Raw genomic sequence first — 27960 nt, forward strand, 5'->3', positions numbered from 1 at the left:
CCTAACTACTCCTAATGCCGGTGCCCATCACTTCCCCCCTCGCACACAAAAACCAATTAAATTCTTCCGCAAAGGCATGAAAGCTTCGTAGCGCCGATTAAAGCTTTCCCGAAGATGATAGGATGGCTCTGCACCGGGAAAATGGTTAAAAGGTTCATACTTATGACAACCTTAATATTTTAAAAGGCTTAAGCCATTCGTATCTTTGCTTAGACAATTAAGTTATGTACTCAATCATCGTCAATTAGGACCCAGTTGCACTCTTCTTTACCGACTTCTCTTATCATCCCATCTTAGAATTGGTTAGTACTTTTAGGTAAAATTATGTGTGGTTCTTCTAGTTTTATCAAAATATATATATATAATAACAAATATCCTGGCTGAAAAAAATGTTACTAAGTAAACGTTGATGTTCAAGTTGTCGAAGATTCCATGTAAAATCAAGTGAAACGAAAGTTGTATTACCGTGTACATTTTGTTAGACATGTTTTTGCCTTAAAGCCAGACATGAAAGCCGTGTGAAGTCAACTTTTGTGGACGCCTCGAACGCGTTCTAAGTGAAATTTAGCCCTTGGCTACGTGACGATGCTGCTGTTTCTTCAGTTGCTCGCATTTTTTTTGTTCGGTTTCTGCCACCGAAATAGCTGCATGAGGCACAAGGATGTGGCGATGGCGATGACGACGGCGATGGCATGTCCTGGCCGACTGTCTGCCTTGTTGACATACGTCCTGCTGGCTTTTTGTGGAGCTGCTTTGCGCAAACGCATGCTCAGCTGCTGCTGCCAACTTCCAGGCGTTTTCATTGTTGCGCTTTTGCAGTCGCAGAATCCGCCGAAAGCCAGAGGACCAGAAAATCCACTAGCCCACCACCCCCCCAACGCAGCAGATTCCGAACATCTGTTTTATGTTTGCCTCGCTTCCAGCGTGACTCTCTTAAAATTCCTGCGGAAAACTCTTGCTCTCTCGGTGCGTCGGAAAATGCGAATGCTGCCTGAGTTTCAGTTCCAGCATCAGCGCCGTCGAGTGTGGAGCGTGTTTTGGAGACCGGAAAATCCGTGAAAACTGTCGGGTTACTCAAGCCACGCAGCACACACACACACCCCAGCCAAAAAAAAAAAAAAAATGGAGAAAAATCCTGTGAAAAGCAGCCAACTCAGCGAAATTTAAGAACAATTAACGAGACTTCAGCGTAACTCCACGGAAAAACATTCACAAATTAAAAGGCAGCGGAAAAGCGCCAGCAAAAAGCGTCGAATTTGCGTTTTTCCTACGGCTTTTCCATCGCTTTTTTGGCCAGCGCGAATATCGATTGCTGACTGCCTTGCATAAGTCCACGAAGATTAGTATACAAACGCAGTCGAAACCGTCTGGATAAGCGATTCAAATGACAACGAACAACAGGCCGTACTCGTAGTAATTAAGTTTTTTAATCATCAATATTGAAGTCATCATGGATCAGCTAAAGTCAAGGATTTCAAAGCCTGGCCCAAACAATTGACACGAAAAAGGGAGGCAGCAAGAAGGATTTCCCTGGATATATATATATATATATATAGAATCTCTTGTGTGTGTGTGTGTGTGTGTTTGCCCCTGTTTCGCTTTTATTTTCTTTTCCATTTTATTTCTTTTGTTGCCGTTTGAAAATGGATATTGCCTTGCGTGGCACAAACAGAGCATCGTCAACATCAACGACTGGAACTGGTGAGTCCTTGGCATCCCCGGCTCAAAGGCACATAATCACATCTTTTATTCCGCTGGCAAATGAAACAACGACCTTTTCATTTACAGGTCTGCATCATGCTGTGTCATTGGGCAACATTGAGGTCTCCACCAAGGTTCGTACTCATAAGTAGACCACCTCGCCAAAACGCCAAACACAAAACACCACAAAGTGTGCGGCGAGTAAAATTAATTTCTGTTAGGCGAAGGAGGCGCTGTCATAGCAAGTGATTGACACAATTATTTTGCTGCAAGTCTGGGGAGCGGGAAAGGACAACTCAGCAAGGTATATTAGGGCTCAAGATAGGACAGCCAAAACTAGGATGGAAATTAGGGATTTGCCAGGATTAGCAAAGTATAAAGGCAGGGAAGTGGAACAGTTATACAGATTCAGGTAAAATAGTCTCATCTTGAACTGCCAGCTTTAAGTTTTTTCGATTATTTTTGTATACTGGGCGTATACGTAATAGTAATGTGAGACAAATAAAGTATACGACAGGGTGTCTAGATATAAATATCTGAAATCAAACACCTAACCGATTTTCGTATTATATTTATCACATAGACCACCTACTCCAGCCACATGGATCGCAGCTACGACTCCGAGGATGAACACACTGGTCGCCGAAGACTTCGCCATACGCTGTCCACCGAGTTGCATCCTCACACTTCTGTTTACTCACGCGGAGATATTCGGGAACAGGTGAAATATATATGATACCCTTGGTATTATATTTTATACATGCAATTATTTTATTTCCCAGTACTGCCTCACAGATCGCCAGTTGCACAGCATAGAGCAGCGTCCTAGGCGAGAACGATTTTTTGGCTGCCTTTCGCGACGCGGTCAAACGCAATCGGGCAGTTTTTTGGGCGGCTGTGTGGGTCGGCGGGTGCCCTCCGATGAGAATTTGGCCGCCTATGCTCCATTTGAAAAATATCCACGGTGGGTGCAAAAATATTTCAGCAAAGATGTGGTAACTAAAGCAATTTTATCAATTTTCCAGCTACCAGAACAGCTATACGGACACACACGAATTGGAAAGTTCCTATTTTCGCCGTCAACCGGCCTCGATTCTGAGTACTGGTAAATCGGGTGAAGCGGATCTGGGTGGACGCTACACCTGGATTGGCCAACAGCAGGTGACCAACAACAATCCCGACTACCAATCGGACCACAGGTATGGACCGCCTGGCAAGGCGATCGAAAGTCGATACAAAAACAGATAACCATGAACCAAAAAAAGAATCCTAATCAAAAACCGTAAAATGCTATGCCAACTGTCGCTTAGATCATGCTTTACTGTCGCACTATCTGTAGTCACTAACTCTCTGTCGCTCGCCAAACTCCTCGACTTTCCCGATTACTATGTAAATATGTATATATATTGTTTTGTATATATATGTAAGTCGCTTGCAATGCTTGCCTGAACTTTCCTTTCGACTCCATCCATTGCATAATGCCGCTTTTTGCCTCCAAGTTCTTCTTAAACCACTCGAAAAACCACTGATAAACCACCTACTAGAAATGCTGTATAAAAATACTTTTTCGTGTACTCTTTCGTTATTCATCCACCTGTCCTTCTCTCCTCAAAACCAAAAACGACTATAAAAATCAACCAAAATTTATCAATTGATATTGCCACAATCAAAAACCCCACCAAATACTAAATGAAATGATCAAAATGTGTAAAGGGCAACTTGTTGTACAGCACCACTTGAATCCTTTTACCAGGATGTTTTGCTACGGAATTATTATGTCGAGCTTTGCGCTCCACCAAATCCTACACCACCAACATCACACACCAATCAAATCGCTAATCTAAATGTTTGGTATGTAAAGTGATCTAAAATCTAACAAAATACTTAAATAAGATATGTATGCAAAAAATTTGCGAAAAACAAACTTTGATAAAAAAAGTGCGCTAATCAAAAACGTTTATTTATGTTATGTGTCTGCACGTGACCGAAAAGCAAAAACAATCTAGTTAAAAATAAAATGAATAAATTTAAAGAAAATGCTTGAGTGTTGAAAATGCTAAAATAATGCCACGATTATTTGCTTAACATTCCACTAATGTGCTTACTCCACAGCTCGTATCACTGCCCCACATACGCCACAATGCCAACCACACACCATCAGCACCACCACCAACAACAGGGCGGAAATGTCAGGTAAGTCCTTGGGATAATCCCCTCGAAAAAATCGTCTTTTAACAACTCCTCTGTGCAGAACCAAACACGTGAGCTTTGCCAGGTCGCACACACTTACAAGTTTCGACAATGTGAATGCCGGATTCCGATCCTCAGGGCGTTTGAAAACAGCCCGAAGCCAGGAGAGATTAATTGGGGGCAAGAAGCCCATTATTGCCACGGGCTCCATGTACGAAACCCTCCAGCCGCCGCTCCAAGTCCAACAGCAACCGCAACAGATGCAGCCGCAACAGAGCTCTACCCTGCCAAAAACCTGGCTGCCACCACCAGTTCAACTGCAGCCATGCCAGCACCACCATGCCCCGATTCACCTGCACCAGCCCATTTCAGGTGAGGATTTAGCCACCCAATTGCCAGCAAGCCAAGGTACGATGAGAAAAGCACTGCAGCCGAAGATTAGGCACTTCAGGCTGTCAAACCAATTGAAGTTTACTCGTATATGTATTTTTTACAAATAATCTTTGCCATTACTTTGTATTTATCGTAATCACTCGTTGAATTTCAGACAACATGGTCGGACTGATCATTCCCCAACCTCTGCCCTTGGCTCTTCCACTGCCCAGTCCCGAAGTTCTCATCGTCGAGAAGAAGTTCCGCAATGCCATGAAAACGCAGGCAACTCAAACAGATGCAGCAGCCCGTCGCCAGGGGCAATTGGGCTACAATACCCAGGTCCTGGCTTTGAGTCCCCGTCCACCACATCGCATTAAGGTGGTTTCCCAGGGGGCTCAAACGAACGGCCTGCAGAATGGCAAAAAACTAACGAAAAGTCTCTCCGAAATACCCAATGGCAAGGATGGCACATCCTCGCATCATTATCAACAGGGGTTAGTTGCTTTCTACAATAGCACCACATACACTTTGTTGTTCAGTTTTTCTGAATGTACAATTCGTTTTCATCCACAGTTCCATATACCCGCATGAGATGATCTACCGCACTCAGTCGCAGGATGTGACCCCTTTGCAGACCCTTTCGGATGCCCAAAACAACATCATGTACTACAAACCGCCGCCACCATTGCTGGATGCCCACAGTTACGGACTGGGAATGGAGCACCTGAGCCGGACACGTCCTTCGCCATCCGAGCAAAATGTGGAGTATGTGAATGTGAATGCTGCCGCAGTGGCTCTGAATGAAAGTTTCGACTATGAGAGCAACAGTTTGCCTCGACGAGCGTGTACCTCGCATACGGATTTCTATTCGAATAGTTTGCCTAGAAGGCATATCACCGAGAGCTCGGAACTAATGACCGATAGTGTTCCCTTGGACTTTAGCCAATCGCATTTATTGCCACCACCAAGTGAGTACTGCAAAAACGACGACGAGGATGTGGAGGAGTACTACGACGAGGATGAAGATCATCCCCATGAAACGGAAAGCTATAGCTCAGAGGTCTGCATGGAGCAGGCAGCCCAACATCGCCGGATGTCCATGTTGCCCCAAATGATAGACTCCCCTTTTCGTCGTGATGATCTGAGGCGTCAATCCATGCCCGTTTATGGTCAAACGGAGAAGCTCATCGATGGCTTTGGCCCAAGGAGCTCTTTTCGAAGGCGCGACAAGGTCAGCTGTTTTCCGGATGAGCCGCCAGCCGTACAAGAAGTTCGGGATGAACAGGAGATATTTATAGATTTTAAGCCGCACATTTCACCCAAGCCGAGTCCCAAGCTTCAGCTGAAGCACCGTAAGCAACACAAGGCGGAGATCGCCATGAGAAAGATGCAACAGCAGCGGATGGCACAGGCGGCAGCTCTGACCCTGCCCAAGCCCAAGTCACAGCCAGTCGAAGTTGAGGTGAGAAAAGTTGAACTTGAGCCAAGCGATGAGGAGGAGGACGAGGACGAAGTTTCCGAGCCCGAAGAGGAGGATGACGGTGAGGAGATCGATGATGATGAGCAGAAGCTCGAGACGGATCTGCAGGAAGATGAGGAACCGCTGTACGAGAACATTACGCCCTGTGGCTGCCGTGTGGTTCCTACGTCGGATGCGGAAGATATCCAGGACAAACGCTCGCAATTCCGCAAGCGCTCTGTCAGCTTGGATGATGACTACGAGGCTAAGGCATCTGAAACTCCCACACCAACTGGCCTGAGACTCCCGTCAACTCCGGCCAGTCCTTGCCGCGATGAGCTGCTGGCCAATGTCTCAACTTATCCTTCCTCAGACTCGCTGGCCAATGACAATACCCGCGATCATTCCGATGGCATATGGAATGAGTCGCAGGTTACTGTCTTGACAGCTGAACAGAGAGATATATCCGATGGCTCCTACAGTTCCAACTTGCTGTTGACACCCTCCTCGAAGAGGAAGAACCTACTGCTGCAGCATCAACAGAGAAGCTCGGTTGACACCGATGCCCTGGATTTTGAGGAACAAGTGGGTATATGACATTCTCTAAGTGAATCTTATTTCAATAATGTCATCTTTAGAGTCCCACCTATGGCCTACAAACACTGCCGAAGATCATCAAGACACCCACACCAACCACATCGAGGCCCACTTCCACCCAACCAATGATGCCACCACCAGCTATCGCCGTAACTCCATCTACAAATCAGATTCTGGACAGCTGCATAAGTTCACCGCTGCCCAAGAGAAGCATGGTGGCCAGAGGATCGGTTCCGGACGCCCGACAGCTTATGTTCACTAGTGGAGCCACCAAACAAAGGTTACTATAGTGCTTCTATTGATAAGCTCTCATATGCAGTATCTGCCCAAAAGTATGCATTGGATATAACACGATTGCACTGACTTGGGGAAGAGTAATCCCTAAAATTGACCTATATTTTTGGGCAAGACTAAACCTATTTAATATATCTATCTATTACTCCTTGGCAGACACTCGGATGCCTCGTTCCTGCCTATGGGCGCCGCTGACTATGCGAGGAGTGCAGATATATCGGAGTGCAGTACGAATACAGATGAGTATGCCACCTGCACGGACACCTCGAAACGCACACCAGGTATTAAGACACCGCCGACCACCACCAGTTCATCGTCGACCACACAAGTGCCAGGTTTGGGCCCCCCGATCCGATACGTACTCGTACCCGTACTCGTGCTGTGTGTGTTCGTGTTCGTGTTCCTGTCTGTGTGTAGAACTCGTACCAAAACGCATAATCCAAGTCTTGATCCATGAATGAGTGTTAAGAAAACAAAAACGAATTGTGTTCGTGGCCAACACTCCACCGACATTGCCGCAAAAAAACCACTGCCACTTTCACCGCCTCCTTGCTTATCGCCATAGTGTTATACACGTACAGCCTATAGCTAATAGACCGTAGAATTCATCTACCTCATCTCAACTTTGTCTGCCTCTCTATCTCTCTCGCCTCCCTAGTTAAATGTTGTTGATGCCTGATCAAATGCCTTGCCCGCAATGCTTTAGCTGTGCCTAATACCCATTTCTCAATGATCCCTATTAACTAAGGTGTAAATCCATTCCTTTTTTATTTGACAGTTTCCACCCAGAGCTCGCAGTTGGAAAAGACGCACGCCGGCAGTTCCTTCGAAAGCGCCAGTTCCCTTTACTCCATGAGGGAGGATCTCCTCCAGCACGACGAGAAGGAGCGGGATAAGCAGACCACTCTTACCAAGGCTCAACTAAAATCGCCCATTGGCTCAGTGGCTGAGCTGACCAGGAAATCGCCATCGCACTCCATCAGCAGTACCACCTCTTCAGGCAGCTGTCCTGTCTTGGGGGCGGCCATCAAATCTCCTGCCAAGGAAAGTCTGCCCCAAACAGTGGCCAGTTCGGTAACTTCACAGATGAAAGTCAGCTCCGTAGAATGCATACCGCCTGGAGTTAAGCCCAAGCCGGATTCTATATCGGAGGATGAGCGCAGCGAAGTGCGGTACTCCTCGTCCGGTTATTACGAGAGTCCCCACGAGGAGGATGACGAAGAGCAGGGCACCAGGAGCAAGGCGCGCCGCCTGCGACAGGAAGACGAAAGGAAAAGGCGCAAAACAAGCATGAAGCTGGACATTGAGAAGGAGAACATGCGTGCCCTAACCAGTCCCATTAAAAAGCCCACGGGATCCAGCAAGATCACATCGCCAGAGCAATCGATTTCTGGAACCATGGACAATGGCAGCAGTCCCAGCAAAATGAAACGCTTCCGTCCCAAGATACGCAGGCAGCTGAGAAAAAGTTCACGGGAAGATGTCCTGGCGGCGGCAGCGGTACGCAGGAGTCGTGCCACGCCCACTATTTTCGGCCTGAGCAGTGGCAGTGGAGACACAGAGTTGCTGCTAGATGCCAGCATGTCAACTGGCGCCGTGGCAGGAACCACCACTTCTGCCGTGACATCGGTATCCGCACCTTCATCCGCATCCAAGTTACCAACATCGGAATCCTCAGTGACCACACAACCCGAGGCAGTAGTGGCTCCATTGCCGGCTAAGAAACCACACAGTTGCGCCACGCCCACATCCCTGCTGTCGCCCAAGCTGCCCACAACTAGCGGCACCCAGTCGAAATCCACATCGGACACCTTTCAGCTCAAGGCCAAGTCAATTGAATCCTTGCGCTCTGTGTCGCCTGGTTCCGATTCCGTGTTCTACAGCGAAGCCGATGGCAATGCGGCCAGTGGCGAGCAGAGTCACTGTCACCATTGCGGCAAGGAGATGGAGGGCAAGCAGCAGAGCAACACCATCAGCGAACTGGCTGGTGACTCGGTCGAGTCGATACCCTACATCGAGCAGGACATCGTCAAGCCTCCGTCGGACTTTGCCGACTCGCCGGTGACCACCAAGACCACCCAGCGGTTGTACAAAAAGATGGACAAGCGGTTCCGATCCGAGGAGCGATACCACGGCGAAAGGGGCAGGCACTACAAAACCAGGCAGGAGAATATTAGGGCAAAGGTGGGGCTCTGCACTTTAAGAAAAATATGTTTAAGAATGCTAAAAAAAAAACTTTTAGAAAACCACTGTAAGCAATCAAGAATTGAAAATTTGATGAATATTTTTTTTTTTGCAGAGCGAGGAGCGTGGGCGCATACCCAGTCTTCCCAATACCCCCGTCCTTCGTCCTGCTGGCTCCAGTCCTTGTGTACTGCCCGATACGGAACAGAGTCAGCACATTATCTATAAGGGACACTACGACGCAGGACGCTATACACGACTAACCGATGATGACTTGTGGACTCAACTGGACCATCAGTGTTTTGGTGAGTAAAAATAGGATTAACAATCGATAAGGAAATGGGAGGTGTAAATTACATTTTGCAAAACTAATGGCATTCGACACAGTTGACTGGGAAAATGTTCCTACTCAGGTCTTATAACCGCATTTCAATGGAAAAGCTTAGCTATAGCCCATTCCAAGAATGAAAATCTATCTTTTTATCCTCTCACTCGCATTGCGTCTTCTGAATGTCTTGGCCCTTAAGGATCGTAAGCATTGGGTGTCTATAACGTGTTCTTAGCTATAATTATTATTTTTTAGCCATTTGCGGTCTGAAGCCTAGGGTTAATAGATGCATATCGGCAAAAGAATCTCTAGTATTGTATGGTTATAGTGAATCACGAAATATTTGTTACAAAATCAAAAATCCCTGTCAAACCTTAGTCAGAAGATTTGCAACAAAAGAGATCTGCCAGAAGTTGTGCCAGGAGGAGCTGGCAGAAGTATGAACATATTTTGTTAGTAACATAATCACATGAACTGTAATAAAATAACCTTCAAGAGTAAAGGCAACAATATTCTTTCTCTACAGATCGTTCCAGGGAGCGCAGAGCTTCAACGGAGTCCGAGAAGGGCTTCCATGCCAAGTATCAAGTGATCCTGCATCGTCTCGTCCAGCGACGCTGCACCCTGGAGATGTACCACCGCCAGAAGCACAACAGCTTCCGTAAGTCTAATGCCCCCCATTTGGAGCACCCTGTTCGAACACCCAAACAAAATTCTAATTTTGGCACAACGTGCGTTTGAATGAGAAATAGAGAGAGAAAGAGAGAGATTGGGAAAAAGCGCCAAGTGGGAGAACTTTTTCGAGATAATGAATGGCATGGCGCTCCGAATTTTCATGACCGGCACTTGGCATACATATGTAGATATGTACAGACAGACCCAAAAAAAAAACAACCCATAGTTTTTTGGCTCTATTATCGAGAATAGTTGAGGTGCGTGCTTTGTTGTGTGCCGACCATAAAAAATCCGCAACGCTTCCCGTTCGGTACTTCAGTTTGGGCCAAATGTAAAGAAATAAGTGCGAAAAGTTTTCGGAATATTTTTGCGGTGTTTACACAATACTCAGGCCAAATGATTGGTGAGTAAACAGTGCAAAATCAAACGTCGCCGTTAAGCGTTTTTTGCTTACGTTTTTTTAGTTTTCGTATTATTATTATTTTCCACTTTTTTTTGCATATTACCAAACAGAATTAATAGCGTCCAATTCCACGCCGGATTCGATTAGAAGAAAGTTGGAGGAGGTCTTGAAACTGATGCTCTTGGTCTGGGCACGCGAAAGTTATGTGATATCCAAACTAAGCAACGGTGCACATGGTAAATGATGTCCGGACAAAATCCGGAAATAAAATAACACAAATAACACTTTAATCTCTCACGGTCTCTCTCTTTCTCTAAAAATAATCATCCATGAACTAGAAGAAAAAATTGTCCGATTATTACTATAGTTTTGTCAAACACTGAATAACAGCATACCAAATCTTCAAGAGCATTAAATAATTATTAATAATTTGAAAAGCATACTCTATTTAACCATGTTTTAAACTTTGTATATAGGCGTGGACAAAACCGTGGTGGTCAAAAGCGATTCCGGTGAATTCGGCTTCCGTATTCACGGCTCAAAGCCCGTTGTAGTGGCCGCCATCGAACCGGAGACTCCGGCGGAGAGCTCTGGCTTGGAGGTGGGCGACATTATCATCTCCGTGAATGGTGTCCAAGTGCTGGACAAACACCACACCGAGGTGGTCAAGATCGCACACGATGGCTGCGAGAAGCTGGAACTTCAGGTGGCCCGGACCATTGGGGTACTAATGCACGAGCAACTGGAGCCGCCAAGTCAGCCCATATTTAGTGGATACCTGTGGCGGCAGAGTGGACAGGCCAAGGGAGCACCGAATTCCAAGAAATGGGTGCGACGTTGGTTCTCCCTGCGTCCCGATAATTGTCTGTACTACTACAAAACTGAAGATGTGAGTATAGATTTTGTTATGAAATATGCAATGCATTTTCTAAAATATTTTTCCACATTTCGCAGGACTCTCAGCCCGTTGGCGCTATGATCATGGCCAAGCACACTGTCGACCTGTGTCCTGTGGATGTGGGCAAGCCCTTTGCCTTCAAAGTGGATGCCGGCGAGGGTATTCCCATGTACGTGGCTGCCGACTCCGATGAGATGGCGAACAGGTGGCTCCAGCTGCTCAGACAAGCGGCCTCCCAGGACAACCAGTGGCTGGACAAAAGGTTGGGGGACATTGATCTCGGAGACGGCGGTTTAACTGATCCATTCTCTCACATCACTTCCCTCACAGTGCACGGTGCTTGTACCAGAGTCCCAGCAACATTCAGCGGCCCGACTGCTTCGGCTACTTACTCAAATTGGGCTCAAGGTGGTGCGGATGGTCGAAACGATATTGCGTTCTAAAGGATGCCTGCCTCTATTTTTACCAAGATGCAAATAGCAAGAGTGCATTCGGTGAGTCAACTCAAACAATGAGGCTGGCACGAAAGCAGGTGACTGACTGACTGGCCAGCAATTAATGACATTTCTCTATTTAGGCATGGCCTGCTTGCACGGCTACAAAGTGGCCTCGATGTCCGCCAATGCATCCGGCAAGAAGAACTCGTTCGAGATAGTGCCACCAGAAACGAAATTGCGTCACTATTTCTTCTGCACCGAAAGCGAAATGGATAAGAAGCGGTATGTCACGTCGCAATAATTTTTAAATAATTATTTATATTTATACCATATTCCGTCAATAGCTGGATATCCGCACTGGAGTACTCCATTGACCGCTGGATAAAGTCCGGGTAACTAAGGTTAAAGACACGCTCCAGATCGGCTCTGAGCAGCCGACTTAAGCGTCGCAGTTTTAGCTACTTCATGGATTAGAGGGGACGACTTGACTTGTTCGACACTAGTACGGGTACTACCAACAACACTTAGAACTTAAGCCAAGCAAACCAATTAGTTTTAGGCATAGGCGATTGCATAGTCCAAGGAATTTAGTCGGTCATTCAAATCGGGTTTAAAACTATTTTGAACAAGGCGTACATACACAAATATATACAAATATAGAGGAATACGATAGGACATTTTTGGTGTGTATTCTTGTTATATAGCTTACAACAAATGGCATATATACATACATACATATATATACACATATATATATATATATACAAAACTTATGTTTAGTGAGGTTGTCTTGTCACTTATATACATAGAATATATTTAGCCACACAAAAAATGAGAGAAATGATCGTACAGCAGACCAAATTGATTGTCTAATGTATATAGAATTCGGCTAGGCTAAATCCAAATTCAAATTGCAATGATTAGGTATTCAATGGCTCAAATCCAGGCAAAGGCAAGGCAAATGTTTTTTAGATAAATGTCTATTTACAGAAAGGGTAATAAAATAGTACGAAAATAGCTCAAGCGAGACCAAAATTACAGATTTATCAGAGTGTAACAGTTCGAAAAGTCGTTATCAAAGTCGAAGAAGATTATTCCCATTTTCCATAGCTGCTTCCATCGCATTGAGCACAACAATTTGTGAATAATAAATAACAACGGTTTTCGTCCTTATTGGAAACGATTATTAGTTAGACGCGATTACGATATAGGCCAGGATTAGTTAGCTTTTTGATATGTTGGATTTTTTTTAGGAAACACATTCATTCACAAGCATACACACACACATTACAACGTTCATAGTAGGTCAAACAATAATATAATAGCGATTAATTCGGAATCCAGTAGTTACTTTGTCATATAAAGATATGATCTTTAAAATGCTGATTTCCTGTTTTTTTGGGTCAGTGTTCAAATACCGAGATTGAGTGAGGATGCAACAATTTTGAAGCTTCTTTTCGTTTTTATTAATACGGTAACGAATATATATATATAAATATATATTTTATATATTTTAAATAGAGATTTCCAATTTGGCGAGGCGTAAAAAATTAGATAATAAATCTATGCATTATGATGATTATATGATATATACATAAGAGTCAGCCATTTTATGTTGTTACTCATCGAGTGGAAAACGAGACAGCAAAAACCTAACACAGAAAAAGGAAAAAAGAAAACTAAATAAGAGCTTTAATTATTAAATAAAAAATATACCAAGAACAAATGACAAATGTGCCTCTTGCTGACAGCCCGGGGGCATTGAAATGCATCTAAACATCATTAATTTGGCTCAACGATCCGATTCCCATTGGAACCCGATTCAGATTCGGATATGGTCCCAGGCCCAGCCCAAAAGTATCAAACACACCAGCTACCTGCTGGGGCCAACGAAGCATTTCGAATGCGATCAATGAACCTGTTGCTTTTGGCCCTCTAGCTACAAACTACCAGCTGAACTCCGAGTTGGCCACATGTTTTACACAAATTTCAAGTAATTTATTTTAAAATCGTAAAGCGATGCAAAATATGCAAGGAGGGAAGCCACTTCAACCGACGGGCACTCAGAAAAATCACAACGATCTTATGGTTCGCATTAGCATATATATCTTATTTGTACATCTTTATTTTAAGCAAAAAGAGCAAGGTAAGGGTTAGATATTAGATATTATTATTAAACAATAGTCAATTTCAATTTTATGTATTGTGGAATCCAATTATAAGGGAGACCAATTATGGTAATTATTTATTTTATTTCTTATTTACTTATTGTTATTTATATATGCTGAAAATTATTTTCCGAGTGCAGCAAGAGCAACAGTTGTTGATGGGGGAAGTCGACGACGACTAGCATAACAATTCGCTCGCCCTATGAGGCAGCTACCGTTTTTCCGTCTTCTCTTTTCTACCACTTATTTCTGGTCTTCTGCCTGTTGCCGCTTTGTATCTCCATTTCCACTTACTGTTTTTGCAGTGGCAGCAGCCACAATTTAGTTCCACTGTGCAGCACCTTAATTACATGGCTACGGACTCTCTTTTGTTGGGTACTTTTCGGGTTTTTCTTTTCTGCATCTCGGAATCATTACGACCATGATCACCGTCGTGGCCGAAACGTAACTCCCTCTACTTTTGGGACCCTAGCTGATTTTTGGTCTTTTTGTTAACGTCTTTTCTTTTACCACTTGACCGCATTGATGCTGCATTGCGAGCAGAGGTTGCCAGATTGTTAGAATAGAAATTTTACAGTCTATTATAATAATATAAGACCTATTTACATAGCCTAGCTCGAATCAATCATTTACCTATGTTTTATTTTTTTCCAAGTTCCCGTGCTCGCCTTCTTTTATAAGGACTAATTACCATTAATAAAAGTCAGTCTGGCGATAAGATGGTTTCTAGACTTATATTGTTTTACGACCTATTTCCATAAATGAATTGTATAACTCGGCTGCCGATTAATCATCAGTGTATATTTAAATACATATGTATAAATATTTTTCCCTAAAGCTACCAACTAATTATTCCAAATAAATATTTACTTATCAGTAGAACATTGGAACTTGTCATAATATAGATATATAGTCGTGTGAGTAATGCACTTTATTTCACCCCAACTTTCGACTTGGCAACCCCTTCTTCGAAGAAACCTTATCACCTTGCCTCCCTAAAAATGCTTTCTGATTAGTCATTCCCCTAAATGAAACCGCAACAAAAGCCGAAGAACAAAATACACCCCCACTAAAAAGGCATAACAATAAACAGGGAACTACCAGAGTTACACCCTCCTCCTCCTTTTCGGGTGAAGCCACCATAACGATCCATGGGCAGCAGCAGCAACGGCAATCTGGCAACACCCGGGCCAATTGTACCCTACCCTCTCGACTGGGCCAAAAAAAAAAAAGCAGTCGGTGGTAGTCGGTAGTCGGTCGGTAAACAGGTAGCGCTCTAACTGACAATAACTCGTCGTACGAATGCACGTTCCACGCTCCGCCAGTGCCAGTCTCCATATAAGTCCGTCCACGGGCCCATCCGTCCATTTAGCAGCGTGCGACTGGCGGCCGGTTGGGTTTGGGTTGAGTTCGGTTTAATTCCTCTCCTCCACTGAAAGAAATGTCGTACTATATTCAAACTGAATATAAGTTACTAGTTAATTCAGAAAAATATGTAAATGCATCCATTATTTATCTAGTATATTTAAGCAGATAGATTTATACTGTTGTTATTTACAGAAAATTAGAGCCTTACTCTTCAGATATTTAAGAATTGTTAAAACTTTTTCCACAGTGCACTAAGCTGGTTTTAGTGCCACTGCTCGCTACTCGTCGCTTGTCTCTTTCTACGCATTTCTCAGCCCGCGATTCTCTCGATTCTCTCTTTTTCCATTCGGGCCCTGTTTCTTGGGTTCGTGGCTCAGTCTTCGAGAGTTGATCGTGGCCAACGCACCTGCGCGCGGATCGCTGGTAATAGCTGTTGGAAAAGTGAACTGCATTGTGAGTGCCTCTCGCTCTATATCTATCTGTATCTTTCGCCGCCGATGTATCTTATTGAGCGGGCCCAGAGCGCTAGTGTGTGTGTGTGTGTGAGTGAACTTGTTGCATCGCCAGTTGCCTCGAGAAAAGCGCTTTTCAACTGCAACTGACTCTGTGTGTGGGAAGAGTTTGGGACTACTTGAGGAGCGAATTGGTAGCTGCACTGGCTTCAGCTCCTATTTCAAACAAAATGTAGAAAAACACATTTCAGCTGCCGTGTATCTCTCGTTCTCGTTCGGTTTTCAGTTCGTTGAGGTTGAGGTTTCGGTTCGGGTTTTTCTTCGTTCGGTTTTCATATCTGTGAGATACAAATACATCGTGTGTTTGTGCGCGAGTTGTACGTGGATTTTGGAAGGAAAAAAACTACGTGGTTTGTGGTAGCTGACTGCCGTTGATGCTGCTGCTGCTCCCGTAACCGCCCCCCTGCCGCCCCCTCAGCCCCACCCCCTGGGGCGATCGTGCCGTGATTTGAATCTCAAAATTGTCCCTTAGTGTGCGTGTTTTTTTAAATACATTTACTTGAGAATGATTCGGTGAAATACTTGTTAAAATTAAAATCAAACCTGAAAATATAACAAAAAATTTCCGACAAATATTTTGAAAATTTTAATAAAATTATTTACTTTTAAATTCACAGAATCGTATTAACAGAAGTCTTCAAACAAATACAACAAGAAAAAACAACATACAATTCAAGTGCCACTTAAATGATATAAATTACTACTTTAAAAACCAAAAACAATGCCAAGCATTTCAAAGCTTACAAACTGACAAAAAACCAGCAAAATCATATTGAAACAACTACTTGGATACTTTAGGACGCAAAGATAAAGCCCAAAGAGCCTGGGGCTTTCTTCTGTTTAACCCACAGGTAAGATTCCGCCGAGAACAGGCCCTGCCTTCCCAGATGAACACAAAAATTCCACACCACTTATTTTTACTTGTTTTATTTTTTGTTGTTTTTTTTTTTGTTTTCTGTTTGTGGCGTAGGGCTAGCTAATTACGTTTATTATTTTTTTATTTTGGTATTTTTTGCGTTGGCCAAAAAGGCAGCGAGTACAAAAATATAACGAGTACGCAGACAGAGAAGGAGAGAGAGAGAAAGACCCAAGATATATCTCAAAACCTGCTCCACAAATAGAATGAGACGGGGCGAAAAAACAGGAAAGAGAGCGCAACAACGTTGGCGGTTGGCGGACTGTCGACCGACAAGCGGCTTCCACTACAACTGCATGTGCCACTGTCATTGCCACTGAACTCAGTGTGGTGCCGCACAGTCCACGGTGGAGTACGTCCCCCATCCCCCCGCAAACTTCCCCACCATCCTGAACCACCCGCTTGCCCCATTGTTGTTGCTGTGGCGCTCAGTTCGAGTTGGTCGGTTCGAGCCGGACTCGAAAAACCTTCGCTTGGAATTCTGGGGGTCTCTTATGGGTGCTCTTGGTAAGGGTACTTCGTTTGAAAATGGTGTACACAATTTGTAAAATATTATTTAAAAATATTAATCGGTGTTAATAACGTTACATTTCTGAAAAACTTTAATTTTACAGAATTTCAAAGCATCGCGTTAGGTTTTAAAAATATATTTTACGAAATTTAGGCAAACTTAGTTTAATAAGCTGATAGTTTATAAGCTTCTTATTTATTCCAGTGTTTTTTTTTCAACAAGTCTACTCTAGTTTGATCTATAGTATTATTTACTTATTTTGCCTAGGGTATTAAGTGCATCGGCTTTATAGATCGTGATTTTTCACATGTTTCTTTCATTTCTGTTTCTTTTCTTTGTAAACCAGTTCACTTGTAGCCAGTGCCAGTGGCCAGTGGTCGCTCTCGCCGTCTTTTTCGCTCCTTCTCGGCTTGGAATCCGGTTTTTTTGGTTTTCTGTTTTCGGTTTTCGGTCGTGGTCGCTGTCTTAACTTGGCTCGATTCAGATTCGGAGCTCGGCTGGGGCTTTAATTGTCCAGAACGTGTGGCCAAAGAGGAAACGCAATTGCCGCAAGCTTCTGTTGGGTTCAGATACCGATTCGGATTCGGATTCAGCCTCAACCTCAGACCATCATCATCATCGTCATCTACATCTCTTGATTTCTTTTAAATGCTTTACTTTTTCCTTCATTTTTAAGCTTTTTTTTTGTAGAACGCCTCCCGCGCTCTCACAGTCTGAGTTATTATTATTTTTTTTTTGTATTTTTTGGTTGCGGTTCTATAAAGTTATTGGCTTTTGTTTCGCCTCAGTGGAGATCTATTTTGGATATTCATTGTCTTGCTTTATGGGCCATTTGGTTTTGTGTCCAAAAAGAGTTTTAGCATAAGAAAGGGAGTACCATAAAAGTTTATTACGCTTTACCTCTTTGGGTGGGTTTTCCTCTCCATCTTGGGCCACCAACTATCATTTTTCGGTTGCACCAGCAGCAGGGGAAAATGTTGCTGGTAATTGCCTTGTGGCAGGAAAATTGAAATCGAAATTAATTAAAATCGTGACAAAATACTTGATGAATTTAGATTTACCATAAAACCGCAGAACAATGGCTCGTTAGGGATCGCCATATTCGGGTTTTAAATTGAAATGGCTATATGGACACGCCTCGTTTTGGCACGTGTGTATAATTCACCTGATAGACCAGTTCATTTATTGTTGTTCTGGAACGGGAACTCATCAATTTTGATGGGGAAATTAGATGTTGTCTAGGGAATATGAATTTTTAATGCTATCAATGAAATCAGACAGCGGAAAGGTGATTATCAGTTTACATGTTTAGTTTTGGGCTGGGTTCCAAAAGTTGTCGAAGAAAAAAATATATAAATAATTTGTACCAAGATTTGTGTGCAATTAGCATAATCCAATTGCATTTGAATTAATAAATCATAGTCTTAGTGCTTCTACACTTATTAGCATAAACTCTTCCAATAAATAAGAATTGACCCATTGAAATTATAACACAATAGATTGCCTGAAAAAGTAGCAATCCGACCAACAAAAGATCTTAAGAGTTCTATTCAAGGGTGAAATTTTTGAATGGATTTAGTTCGAATGAAAGGAGCAGCACAATATGACAATAGAATTTATACGAAGATCGGCTTAGCATTCAAAGTGGATTACTTCAAGAGGGATTAGAAAGAGTCAAAGTTAAGCCGAAATAATTCAATTTTAGGAACTAACTGTCTGAACTTCAGTTAATCCTAAGAAGGTTTCAATTCAAAAAAAAATATTTATTTCAGCAACCAGAGGAATCTGGTTATCTGCAGCTCGCCATTTATCATTTAATAAAAATCCATTGGTGGATATTCTTGCTCACTCCGCGTGCTCCATACTTTAATCATAACAAATCTTTGGTCGTAACTTGAAAGCATTTTCAATTTATGCTAACGACATTATCAATCCTGCTGCAGCTGCATTCCCGAACCCATAAAACTTCATTAGCAGTTGTTCGTTTCCAGATTTCCCCGCGAAATTAGCAAAGCTTTTTAAATTAATGGCCAGCACACACAGGAACGCGGGGGGTGGCGGAGGGTTGAGGTGCAGGGTTCTGGCCAGCACTCCAAATGTGTAAATCTCATGGATATTAATCAAGAAAATTATAGACAAGGCTGCGCAGGAAGATCGCCTGCCTACCTCGGGAGCAAAAAAAAAAAAAAAAGAGAAAAACAACAACGCAACTTGCTTTCCACCGAGGGCAATGATTATGCTAGATTTTTAATAGCTTTGACTATAATCTCAGATGCTGCTTGGGCCCGAAAGGGTTTTCAGATTAACGCATGTGAAGTGCAGGTCTCTTTGGTTCTCCTCTTCGACTATAATTATAAGTCTGCGTCGGTTTTTCCTCCTCTCCATCGCTGTCTTGATTATTAGCTACCTTCACACAAACATATGCACACTCGGTGGAAGAAAAAGTATCCCGAAGGGATTAAAACACACAGCCTGGCCAAGAGCATTCCGCACTGCACAGCGGATCTCGGCGACCCTTTTTCCATTCCTTCACCCGTAATACCCATACCCATACCCATACCCATTCTCCTCCTCCGGGGAACTCCTCCCACCACTCCACTTTTCTTCGTCGTCATCTTCTGGCTTGTTTGTTGTTGTTGGCCGGTGTTTTGTAAGCAAACTGAAGTGCATATGGGGGCCCGGTAAGCACTCGGCCCAGAAGATAAGGTCCGAAATAAAAGGTTTACTGATAGACCGCGGGTGTACCTCGGCCTTAAAATTGTGGTAGGTATTTCTAGCTAACGGTCCCTATTTCAAAAACCATTGCTAAGAACCTTTAAAATAGTTGAGCTCCGGTTAGTAGGTAACATGGGATTGATCTTACTGATTCATATAACGTTAAATGATAATTTAATTCAAAATTATTTTTTTCTTGTCATTGAGCAACATTCTGTTTTCTGTAAATACACAGATCCTTCTAAGATATTAAAGGTTATATAATGGCTTGGTCGGGAAATCCTGATATACCCCTTTCAATACATAATCACTGGGCAGTAAGACGCATGGACATTTCCAGCCATCGTAGGCCATCATCAGAGGGACAAACTCGCCTCCTCAGCTCTCTGCGTTTTCTATACAAATACTAAATCCGTTTGCTCAGTGTGTGTCTGTGTGTGTTTGTATATTTTTCTGTTTTTTTTTTTTATCAACTAAAACCTTTTCACTCTGCTGGGCCCTGGGTTTCTGCTGGCCTCAGTTGTTTACACACAAAAACCCAGCAAACGAACCGATCCCGGACCCAGAAATCCAAGGAAAAGAAGCAAGACGGCTCAAAAAGAAGAGGAGGGAAAAAAGTGGCAGCCAAATTGCTCCTCGATATCTTTTATTTTCCTCCCAGCAGTAGTTGGTCTTCTGGCTCTTTTTATTATATGTACGATACAGAGAAAGAAAAGATATTAATATTACCTCTCTAATTAAATATGCACATTTCAATATTACATAAAAAAGTACGTACTAATTATTTTTTGTTCATTTCCCTATATATTCAGAATTATTTGATATACTCTTTTTTTTAATATTAAATAATTCACAAGAGTGCACAATAATTTTTCCAGTGCACCTTCAGACGCACACATATTGGAAACTTTAAGCCTTTGGCTTCATTTACTGGGCAACCGTTTGCGCAAACGTATCTGTGGATCTTTGAGTACGAGTATCTTTGTATCTCCGCATCTGTATCTGTATCTGTGCGCACAACTCTCTCTCAATATTTCTACGGCAGTCTACGTGCCGTCGCTTTTGCTGATGATGTCCATTATTTACATGAATTTTATTTGTTTTTCTTATTTGGCTTGACGTTTTCAAAAGTGCCGATGTTTCAAAAAAGATAATGAACGCTGAATTGTACATTGTATGTGCACAGGGTATGGGGTGAAACGTGGGTCCAAAGCGGTCGTAAATGCAAAAGTGTGGAAACAATCCCTAGAAAAAGTACTGAAATCGAAAAAAATATATATAAATACCCAAAACGGGTTACACTTCAGTTTTTTTTTTTTTTCGAGGCTACCAGAAATACGTGAGCCCAAATTGGAATGGGATTATCGGGATCGTAATCGAATGAGGCATGGCGGGGCCATCGCTCATCTACAGCAAAGGTTCCCTAAGTTGGGGGACTTATTAGATCAGATAAGTTCTTTATTGAATCGAATATAGATAGACTGCGACAGATTATCAGTGAGGGCACGAGAACTCGCATGGGTGAGAGTTAAAAGGTATTGAACTGAAAGAATTATCCAATTACTATCTAATAAACGTGGAGATTAGTTTGGCATGTGCTAGTCGTATTAGGGAAACAAAAACGCTTCGATATGGCTTTCGTAAGCATTTCTAGTGTAAATATTACAATTAGATCATCTATTTGCCTAATATCTTAACTGCGTGCTCCGTTGTCTACTAAAGACTCGCTGATATGATAGCACGATAAGACCTACCCACATCTAACAGCTATTTGAATTAATAATTGGGACCTGCTTATATCTCATCCACTTGAACTATACGTGGTCCGTAGAGTCATTCCCCCATAACAATGATACACTCATGATCAAGTCATGATTTCAGCTACTTTATAGAGCTAATCTGACAGCGCACTCTCCAGCCAGACAATGCCAAAATAATTTCCATAGATAAGAGACCACCACAATGACTAGTCATCCGTACGGAAAGAACGGTAACTTCAACAATGGGCGCCTCTCCAAAAAACTTGGCTAAGCTCATTTTTAACCAACTATGACGATCACTTCACTTGTTGTTAGCCGAATGTTAATGTTGGTCTTAATGACGTTGCAGCATTTTGCATTAAAATCAACCGAGACAGCGAGAACGATTCTAGCAAAATGATAAGCAAAACTGTCATTGCACCGACAGCTGGGTTATTTTTAAAGCATTTTTTTTTTCAACTGGTTGTACATTTAAATGAGGATAGTACACCGAAAAAAAAGGTTGACTTACTGAGGAAACTTTGCTCTCTGGGGCGCACTCTTTGCGAGCCACAAATTTTAAAGCATATTACTATAAATTCTTTTAATATTATAACAAATATAATCTTATCGTAAAAGATAGATCTTAAAATAGAATTCCATAGAATTGGGTACAAAATTGGTGCCATTTTTTTTGCTGTGCAAGGCGTTGGGAAGATGGCAGCCAGAAGCGTTTGCAATATGGGGCCACAAACTTTATGGTCCGGCCATCATTGTGATCATTATTATGTGCATTATTTTGTTATTATCGTGATGATCACGTTCCGGGACCCGATCCCCTGCCCCTGCCCCTGCCTCTGCCCCTTCTTCTTTCGAGGCACTCAGAAGTCGAGGCTCCTGTTGCGTAAATCCAGTAAGCAGTCGGTCGAGTTCGGTTCGAGTCATTTACCAAAACCGACGGCAACTTGGCTGCCTGCCTCTGTATCTGTATCTTTGTATCTGTATCTGAGTGTGCCGGGGTATCTGCCGATATGCCATATATCACAGGCACATATATAATATAACTGTGTGTGTGTGTGTGTGTTTATATCGTTACTACTGTGCTGCTTACTCAGTCTCAGAGGTTCGGAGGCAGGTTTTTTTAGACGCACAATCTTATCTAACCTGCGCACTGGAAGCAACCGATCGCGGTGCCAAACTGCGACTCGTTTTCAGTTTAGTTTCACTCGCCGTCGTCGGCAGTCCGCCGCTGATAATAATAAACCAACAATAATAATAAAATTCCTATGGAAAAAACACAGCAACAAACCCATAGACGAGGGCCATAATGTGATAAACTGCTTAGTTACCCTGTGAAAATATACGTACTGTGATACCAAAACGTTCTCAGAATCGTATGGGTTATTTTCGAGAAAAATATTTTCTTCATTATTTTTTTTTTTGTGACTACTAAATCACGTTCACGTGGATAAATTCTGAAAGATCAGCTAATGTGATAATCCTTGGCTATTTGCAAGTTAATTGCCCATAAAGCTGTTTAATTTTGTGATAAGAAGTGCAAAAAGCAAATTTGAAGAATTTCACATCTAAAAAGTGAGTTACAACCGGTTGAGATAAAAAGAGTAAATATTCTATAGTATATATTGTATATATTCCTGTGCCTTGCCAAACCAAGATCATGAATATTTCAATTACAAGGAAACTTCCCACCAAGAAGAAACTAAGTTAATAGTAATATATCTATTTTAAACCAGTTTGCGTCAGTTTTTATCATACCCAGTACTACCCTAGGAGCAATAAAGAATACAACGTGGAAATATCTGTTTATTGCACTCGGTTCGCAATTAAGATAAGCCTCGAAAAAAAAACGAGAGCCCAATTAACCCAGCACAATCGTGTACTAATTGTTATTTACCACTACCCTTATTTTATTTTCGGCTTTTTCTGTTCTATCCCTATCTCCGGCAGTTCCAACGGAATGTGAAGAGCCCCTCCAATATAATGCCCACGGAAAGCTCATCCAGCGAGATCTCCGGCGGAGGAGGCGGTGCGATACCCATGCTGCGACCTTCCCGGATGGATCAGTTCATGAACTCGATGGCGGCGGCAGCGGCGGCGGTGGGTGGTGGCGGTCTTCCTGGTGCGGCGGATAGGAACGGCGGATCCGGAGGATCGGATGGTGGCTCCCAGAATGGCAACGGCGATTCGCGCAACTCATCGGCCAGCCGGATCTCAGCGTATGAAACACAGCTGGCCTATCAGCAGCATTTGGCCGGACTGCATGGTCCGCCGCCACCGCCACCACCATCGCATCATCGCGAGATCTCTGCCTTTGTGCCGGTTCTGCCCACCGGAAAGGTGCGCCCGGGTAGTAATTCCAATTACGAAATCATTGCCATGATGGCGGACAAGCGAAAGGAGTTGGCCCTAAGGGAGGCGGCTGCGGCGGCGGCAATGTTAGGACGAGGTCCTGGAGGACCCGGCGGTCCTGGTGTGCCACCGCCTGGAGTGTTGTACGGACCAGCTGGCGTGCCACCTCCGCCATATCTCACCGGACCGGGTCCATCGCCCACGGGAGCCGGAAGTTTTCCATTTCCACCAGGAGCCGCCGCCGCAGCTCTATTTCCACCTGGCCTGGGTCCTGGAATGCATGCCGGACTCGATAGGCGCCTGCTACGTGCTCCTGGTCGGGCATCGCGGCCTAAAAAACAGTTCATCTGCAAGTTCTGCAATCGACAATTCACCAAGTCGTACAATCTGCTCATCCACGAGAGGACACACACGGACGAGCGGCCCTATTCCTGTGATATCTGCGGCAAGGCGTTCCGGCGACAGGATCACCTGAGGGATCACAGGTGAGTCGAGGTTGGGGTACAAGTAATCACAAAAGGGGGCAGTGTCTGCTCGGGTAATTGCCATCAGGCCTGGAGTTATTCTTTGTGCTCAAAGTGTGAACGAATGGCGAATAATGGAATACCCTGTAAAGGCAAAGGATAATTAGATCAATGTAATTTATTGCTTACTAGGCAGTTTATACACACATTCTGAACAGGTGTGACAGTAATCTCGGCCAAAAGGGAAAGGCGACCACTACTCGTAGATGGAGTTTTATTGATTTTAGATATATCAGACAATCGCTTCAAAAGACCCCTTTTACCATAAGGAATTTTCCAGGAAATGTTTAAACTTTACGACGAATTTTCCTACCTCAACTCAAATAAGTAAGTCCCCATAAAGCGGACCCAAAATCAGAGCTCCTCTGACGGCCAGTAAAACTTCAACTCGGCCGCAGAGTACAACACAAAGTTAATTAACTCTGTTGGTTTTCCTTTGGGGCTCCTCCACCAGCATTAAAATTGAGGGATGGCCAAGGGGTTGGGGGCTATATATCGGGTCTGTGTATCCCGGTGCCGATGCCCATGCCGATGCCAGGCAGCAGGTCCAGCATCCCGGCTTCAATGTGTCGGCCTGTCCGAGCGTTCTGTCTTTTGATCGTTCGGTATCGGTCCATTTGTCGTTTGTTTGCTTTGCCGCGGGGCTAATTCTTCTTAAGTTTTTTGTATTTTTTTTTTACCAGAAACGCACGGAGCATGGGAGAAGAATCTCGGTGCTTCGGAGGCAGAACCTGTTTTGGGTTTTTATACATTTATTTTTTTTTTTCCACCAGCAGCTGCTGCCTCCGATGCGATGCTGAATCTGTGGCTCCGTCGAAGATGGGGACTTTAACTTTTAACTGTGGCTGCTGCTATCCAACAGCAAGTGGACGCCATTGCCAAGATGGCCGCCATAAACATAAAAAATTAATGCAGCCAGATCGCATACACGAAAGTTAAATACCCTATCAGTTAAGAGGATACAAAATCATAGGATTTCTTTAATGAAAAACTTTAAAGAATTGGGTTTAAGGTTAAAACAAATCCAGGTTAGGTTTCATTTTGAAAGAGAAAGATAGGTATTATATGCTATAGTATTATATTATTTATTCTATTGTCTGCTCTAGCCAGTTATATCCTTAGTTAGAGTATTGTAAAGCTGTATATCAGTGAGCTTTATCGGTTCAAGTTAAGGCTGCATTTGAGCAGAGATAACTGTCAACCTGGGCTACCAATTGCAGCTACCAGGAAAACGCCCACGCTATAACAATAAAGTCTAATTGTTTCTCCACTTGTATTCGCCCAGGTATATTCACTCCAAGGAGAAACCCTTCAAATGCACGGAATGCGGCAAGGGATTCTGCCAATCGAGAACCTTGGCTGTCCACAAGATCCTGCACATGGAGGAATCACCCCACAAGTGCCCCGTCTGCAGTCGATCATTCAATCAGCGCTCCAACCTGAAGACCCATCTGCTCACCCACACGGATCACAAGCCCTACGAGTGCTCTTCATGCGGCAAAGTTTTCCGCCGTAACTGCGATCTACGACGCCATGCCTTGACCCATGCAGTGGGTGAGGTCAACTCCGGGGACTATGTGGATGTGGGCGAAGAGGATGAGGCCAGAAATTTAAGTGGCGACGAGGAGGATTCGTTGCTGGAAGTGGACTCGCCTCGCCAGTCGCCAGTTCACAATTTGGGCGAGTCTGGAGGATCGGGTGAGAAATCTGAGTCCGAAAGAATGAGACTCAAGCGCAAGGCAGCCATCGATCATGAGGAAAGCGAAGAGGAGTTCGATGACTTCGACGAGGAAGAGGAACTGCAGGATCTGCCAAGAGTACACGATTTGCCCAGGGAAGAGGACGACGACTTTGATCCCGAGGACGAGGAGCAGGCAGAAGTGGCACTAGTGGCGCGTTTCCAGGCGAGTAAGGCTGCCGCCACATCGCAATCATCGTCGTCAGTGGGCACCAAGCCGGAACGCCAGGGAGTCACCCACTGTCATCATGAGGGTGGTGAAACCTACACAATGCGGCCACATGGCGAGAAACATCAGGAGGAACCCGGGAACTCTGGCATTGCCAGCCTACCCGTTCCACCTTCCTTTGTGCGATATTCTGTACCACCTGGGGCAGCTGGACCGCCGCCTGCACCACCTGGAGCTCCTCCGCCAACCCACCAGCACCCAGGACATCCACACTTACTCCCACCCAACGGGGATCCCTATTTGCCCATTCTGCACGTTCGACGCGACTTGCACCACAAGAGCTTGAACCTTTCGAAGGCTGGTGTTCCACCGCCACCACATACACCACCCACTATAATAACCCAGCCGGAGTCGGGTAAACCACCCAATCAACCTTTGCATTCACCGCATGAAGCTATGCCCAGCTTCCTGGGATCGATACCCATGCGAAAGAGGATTCTTCCGGCACCGACCTTGGACTTGATGGATCCGCACCACCATCCTGGATTGGGTCAAAGGACCTTTGTGGATAGTCCCAGCATATATGCTTTGAATATGTCGCGACATCCCCCCAGACAGCTTCTGGGAAAACCACCGAGTACGGAAACAAGTGGAGCCACCACCGAAAAGGGACCACCAGTGGCAGCACCGCCCATAGCACCACCGCCTGCACCACCGAGAAGAACAGGGTTCAGCATTGAGGACATAATGAGGCGTTAGAAGTAAACCGAGAAAGAACTAGAAAACAATCCATTAATGGAGGTAAAATCGGAATAGAAAAACAACACAATTTGGAAAACTATTTATCAAAGCTCTTACGAATTTGAAATATCAAAAAGTAGTAGTATTCCTAATAAATATATATCTCGGTTGTTTTTTCTGGTATTTCATTTAGAAGGTCTTATGAACAGTTGAATATCATAATGACAAACAGTTATTGTTCCCAATGGTTAAACGAGGATTTATCGTTTTAGACCCACAAGTACATTAAAATAAATTTAGATCTACAATTTAATACTTTTTAGTACAATGTCTAGGCAAGGCAATAGACCTAAACTAAGTAATAAAATCAGTTAAGCGATAATTGTAAGCGAAACAAACTCCGTTGTTGCATTTTATAGAGCTCTTATGCGTTAGGATTTTAGCTTAAATCTACCGATTTAAATGTTTAAGCCTTTAGTACGAGAGTCTATCGATTAGTTTTTAATGTGTGGCCCAACACTAAGTGTTGCTGTTTGCTGAGTGAATTCCAATTTTTTATTTATGTTTCCTTATCCGGTAAGCTAATCTTAATGAGTAAACAAAATCGTTAATCGATTTTGCTGTAGGGAAAAAAATGGTTGAAAGTAAAAGTTAGTGTAAAGCAGAGCATAAACAAAAATCCAACTACAAGCAACATTCCAGTAGAACCTTATGTAATTAGGCTTAAATTTTAAGAGTTTTGCAGTAGTTAATATAAGCAACCCATAGAATTCCATGGTCTTCCTTCAATTTTAAATGATTTTATTCAAACCATAGCGAGTTAGTTGATTTCAAATAAAGTATGCATTAATAATGAAAAACAATTGCGTGCCATTTTTTTCATTGAAGTAAAAAAAAAAAATCGACTTAATCTGGCCAAGAATCCCAAGGCATCGCCTCAAATCCACT

At 43.6% G+C, this 27960-nt stretch overlaps 3 protein-coding genes, 1 long non-coding RNA gene and 1 other non-coding gene across 17 annotated transcripts; 4 read left to right on the top strand and 1 right to left on the bottom strand.

Annotated features, from left to right (window-relative positions):
- The first annotated feature begins 1001 nt into the window (after positions 1 to 1001).
- On the top strand, positions 1002 to 13271 carry CG43707 (uncharacterized protein). 7 transcript variants are annotated; one of them, NM_001273076.1, is made up of 21 exons: positions 1002 to 1701; positions 1789 to 1835; positions 2285 to 2422; positions 2484 to 2665; positions 2727 to 2900; positions 3814 to 3894; positions 3953 to 4263; positions 4439 to 4760; positions 4840 to 6310; positions 6364 to 6602; positions 6773 to 6897; positions 7395 to 8800; positions 8916 to 9105; positions 9655 to 9789; positions 10123 to 10206; positions 10317 to 10442; positions 10683 to 11095; positions 11161 to 11366; positions 11435 to 11598; positions 11682 to 11823; positions 11886 to 12981. In NM_001273076.1, the coding sequence occupies exons 1-21, from the start codon at positions 1644 to 1646 to the stop codon at positions 11935 to 11937; spliced, it is 6066 nt and encodes a 2021-aa protein (NP_001260005.1). In that variant the 5' UTR covers positions 1002 to 1643; the 3' UTR covers positions 11938 to 12981. The 7 variants fall into 7 exon arrangements, with proteins under 7 accessions (NP_001260005.1, NP_001260007.1, NP_001260006.1 ...); NM_001273078.1 differs by lacking the exon at positions 9655 to 9789; NM_001273077.2 differs by lacking the exons at positions 10123 to 10206; positions 10317 to 10442 and having other exon boundaries at positions 3953 to 4299; positions 6773 to 6951; positions 11886 to 13271.
- Positions 9240 to 9609, top strand: CG43703 (uncharacterized protein). The gene is made up of 2 exons (NM_001273080.2): positions 9240 to 9331; positions 9384 to 9609. Exons 1-2 carry the CDS (start codon positions 9265 to 9267, stop codon positions 9569 to 9571), a joined length of 255 nt encoding a protein of 84 aa, NP_001260009.1. The 5' UTR covers positions 9240 to 9264; the 3' UTR covers positions 9572 to 9609.
- Positions 11367 to 11434, top strand: mir-1004 (mir-1004 stem loop). The gene has a single exon (NR_047884.1). It is a non-coding gene; the product is annotated as a mir-1004 precursor RNA (primary transcript).
- Positions 13272 to 13671: 400 nt separating the features above from the next.
- Positions 13672 to 14200, bottom strand: lncRNA:CR43704 (long non-coding RNA:CR43704). Its single transcript, NR_073712.1, has one exon. It is a non-coding gene; the product is annotated as a long non-coding RNA:CR43704 (long non-coding RNA).
- A 1245-nt stretch (positions 14201 to 15445) lies between these two features.
- bowl (brother of odd with entrails limited) lies at positions 15446 to 27867 on the top strand. 7 transcript variants are annotated; one of them, NM_164557.3, is made up of 4 exons: positions 15446 to 15619; positions 16207 to 16440; positions 23439 to 24325; positions 25650 to 27867. In NM_164557.3, the coding sequence occupies exons 3-4, from the start codon at positions 23472 to 23474 to the stop codon at positions 27028 to 27030; spliced, it is 2235 nt and encodes a 744-aa protein (NP_722940.1). In that variant the 5' UTR covers positions 15446 to 15619; positions 16207 to 16440; positions 23439 to 23471; the 3' UTR covers positions 27031 to 27867. The 7 variants fall into 7 exon arrangements, with proteins under 7 accessions (NP_722940.1, NP_001245861.1, NP_476883.1 ...); NM_001258932.2 differs by having other exon boundaries at positions 15446 to 15613; NM_057535.4 differs by having other exon boundaries at positions 15446 to 15530.
- The last annotated feature ends 93 nt before the right edge of the window (positions 27868 to 27960 follow it).

Source organism: Drosophila melanogaster, chromosome 2L (genome assembly GCF_000001215.4).
Source record: "Drosophila melanogaster chromosome 2L".
Classification (NCBI taxonomy): domain Eukaryota; kingdom Metazoa; phylum Arthropoda; class Insecta; order Diptera; family Drosophilidae; genus Drosophila; species Drosophila melanogaster.

Coding starts and splice junctions, on each gene's coding strand:
- CG43707 (NM_001273076.1), top strand. CDS start 1,644: ATGGATATTGCCTTGCGTGGCACAAACAGAGCATCGTCAACATCAACG. Junction 2,901..3,813: donor GACTACCAATCGGACCACAG/GTATGGACCGCC, acceptor CTTACTCCACAG/CTCGTATCACTGCCCCACAT. Junction 6,898..7,394: donor CACCTCGAAACGCACACCAG/GTATTAAGACAC, acceptor TTTATTTGACAG/TTTCCACCCAGAGCTCGCAG.
- CG43703 (NM_001273080.2), top strand. CDS start 9,265: ATGAAAATCTATCTTTTTATCCTCTCACTCGCATTGCGTCTTCTGAAT. Junction 9,332..9,383: donor TGTCTTGGCCCTTAAGGATC/GTAAGCATTGGG, acceptor ATTATTTTTTAG/CCATTTGCGGTCTGAAGCCT.
- bowl (NM_164557.3), top strand. CDS start 23,472: ATGCCCACGGAAAGCTCATCCAGCGAGATCTCCGGCGGAGGAGGCGGT. Junction 24,326..25,649: donor GATCACCTGAGGGATCACAG/GTGAGTCGAGGT, acceptor GTATTCGCCCAG/GTATATTCACTCCAAGGAGA.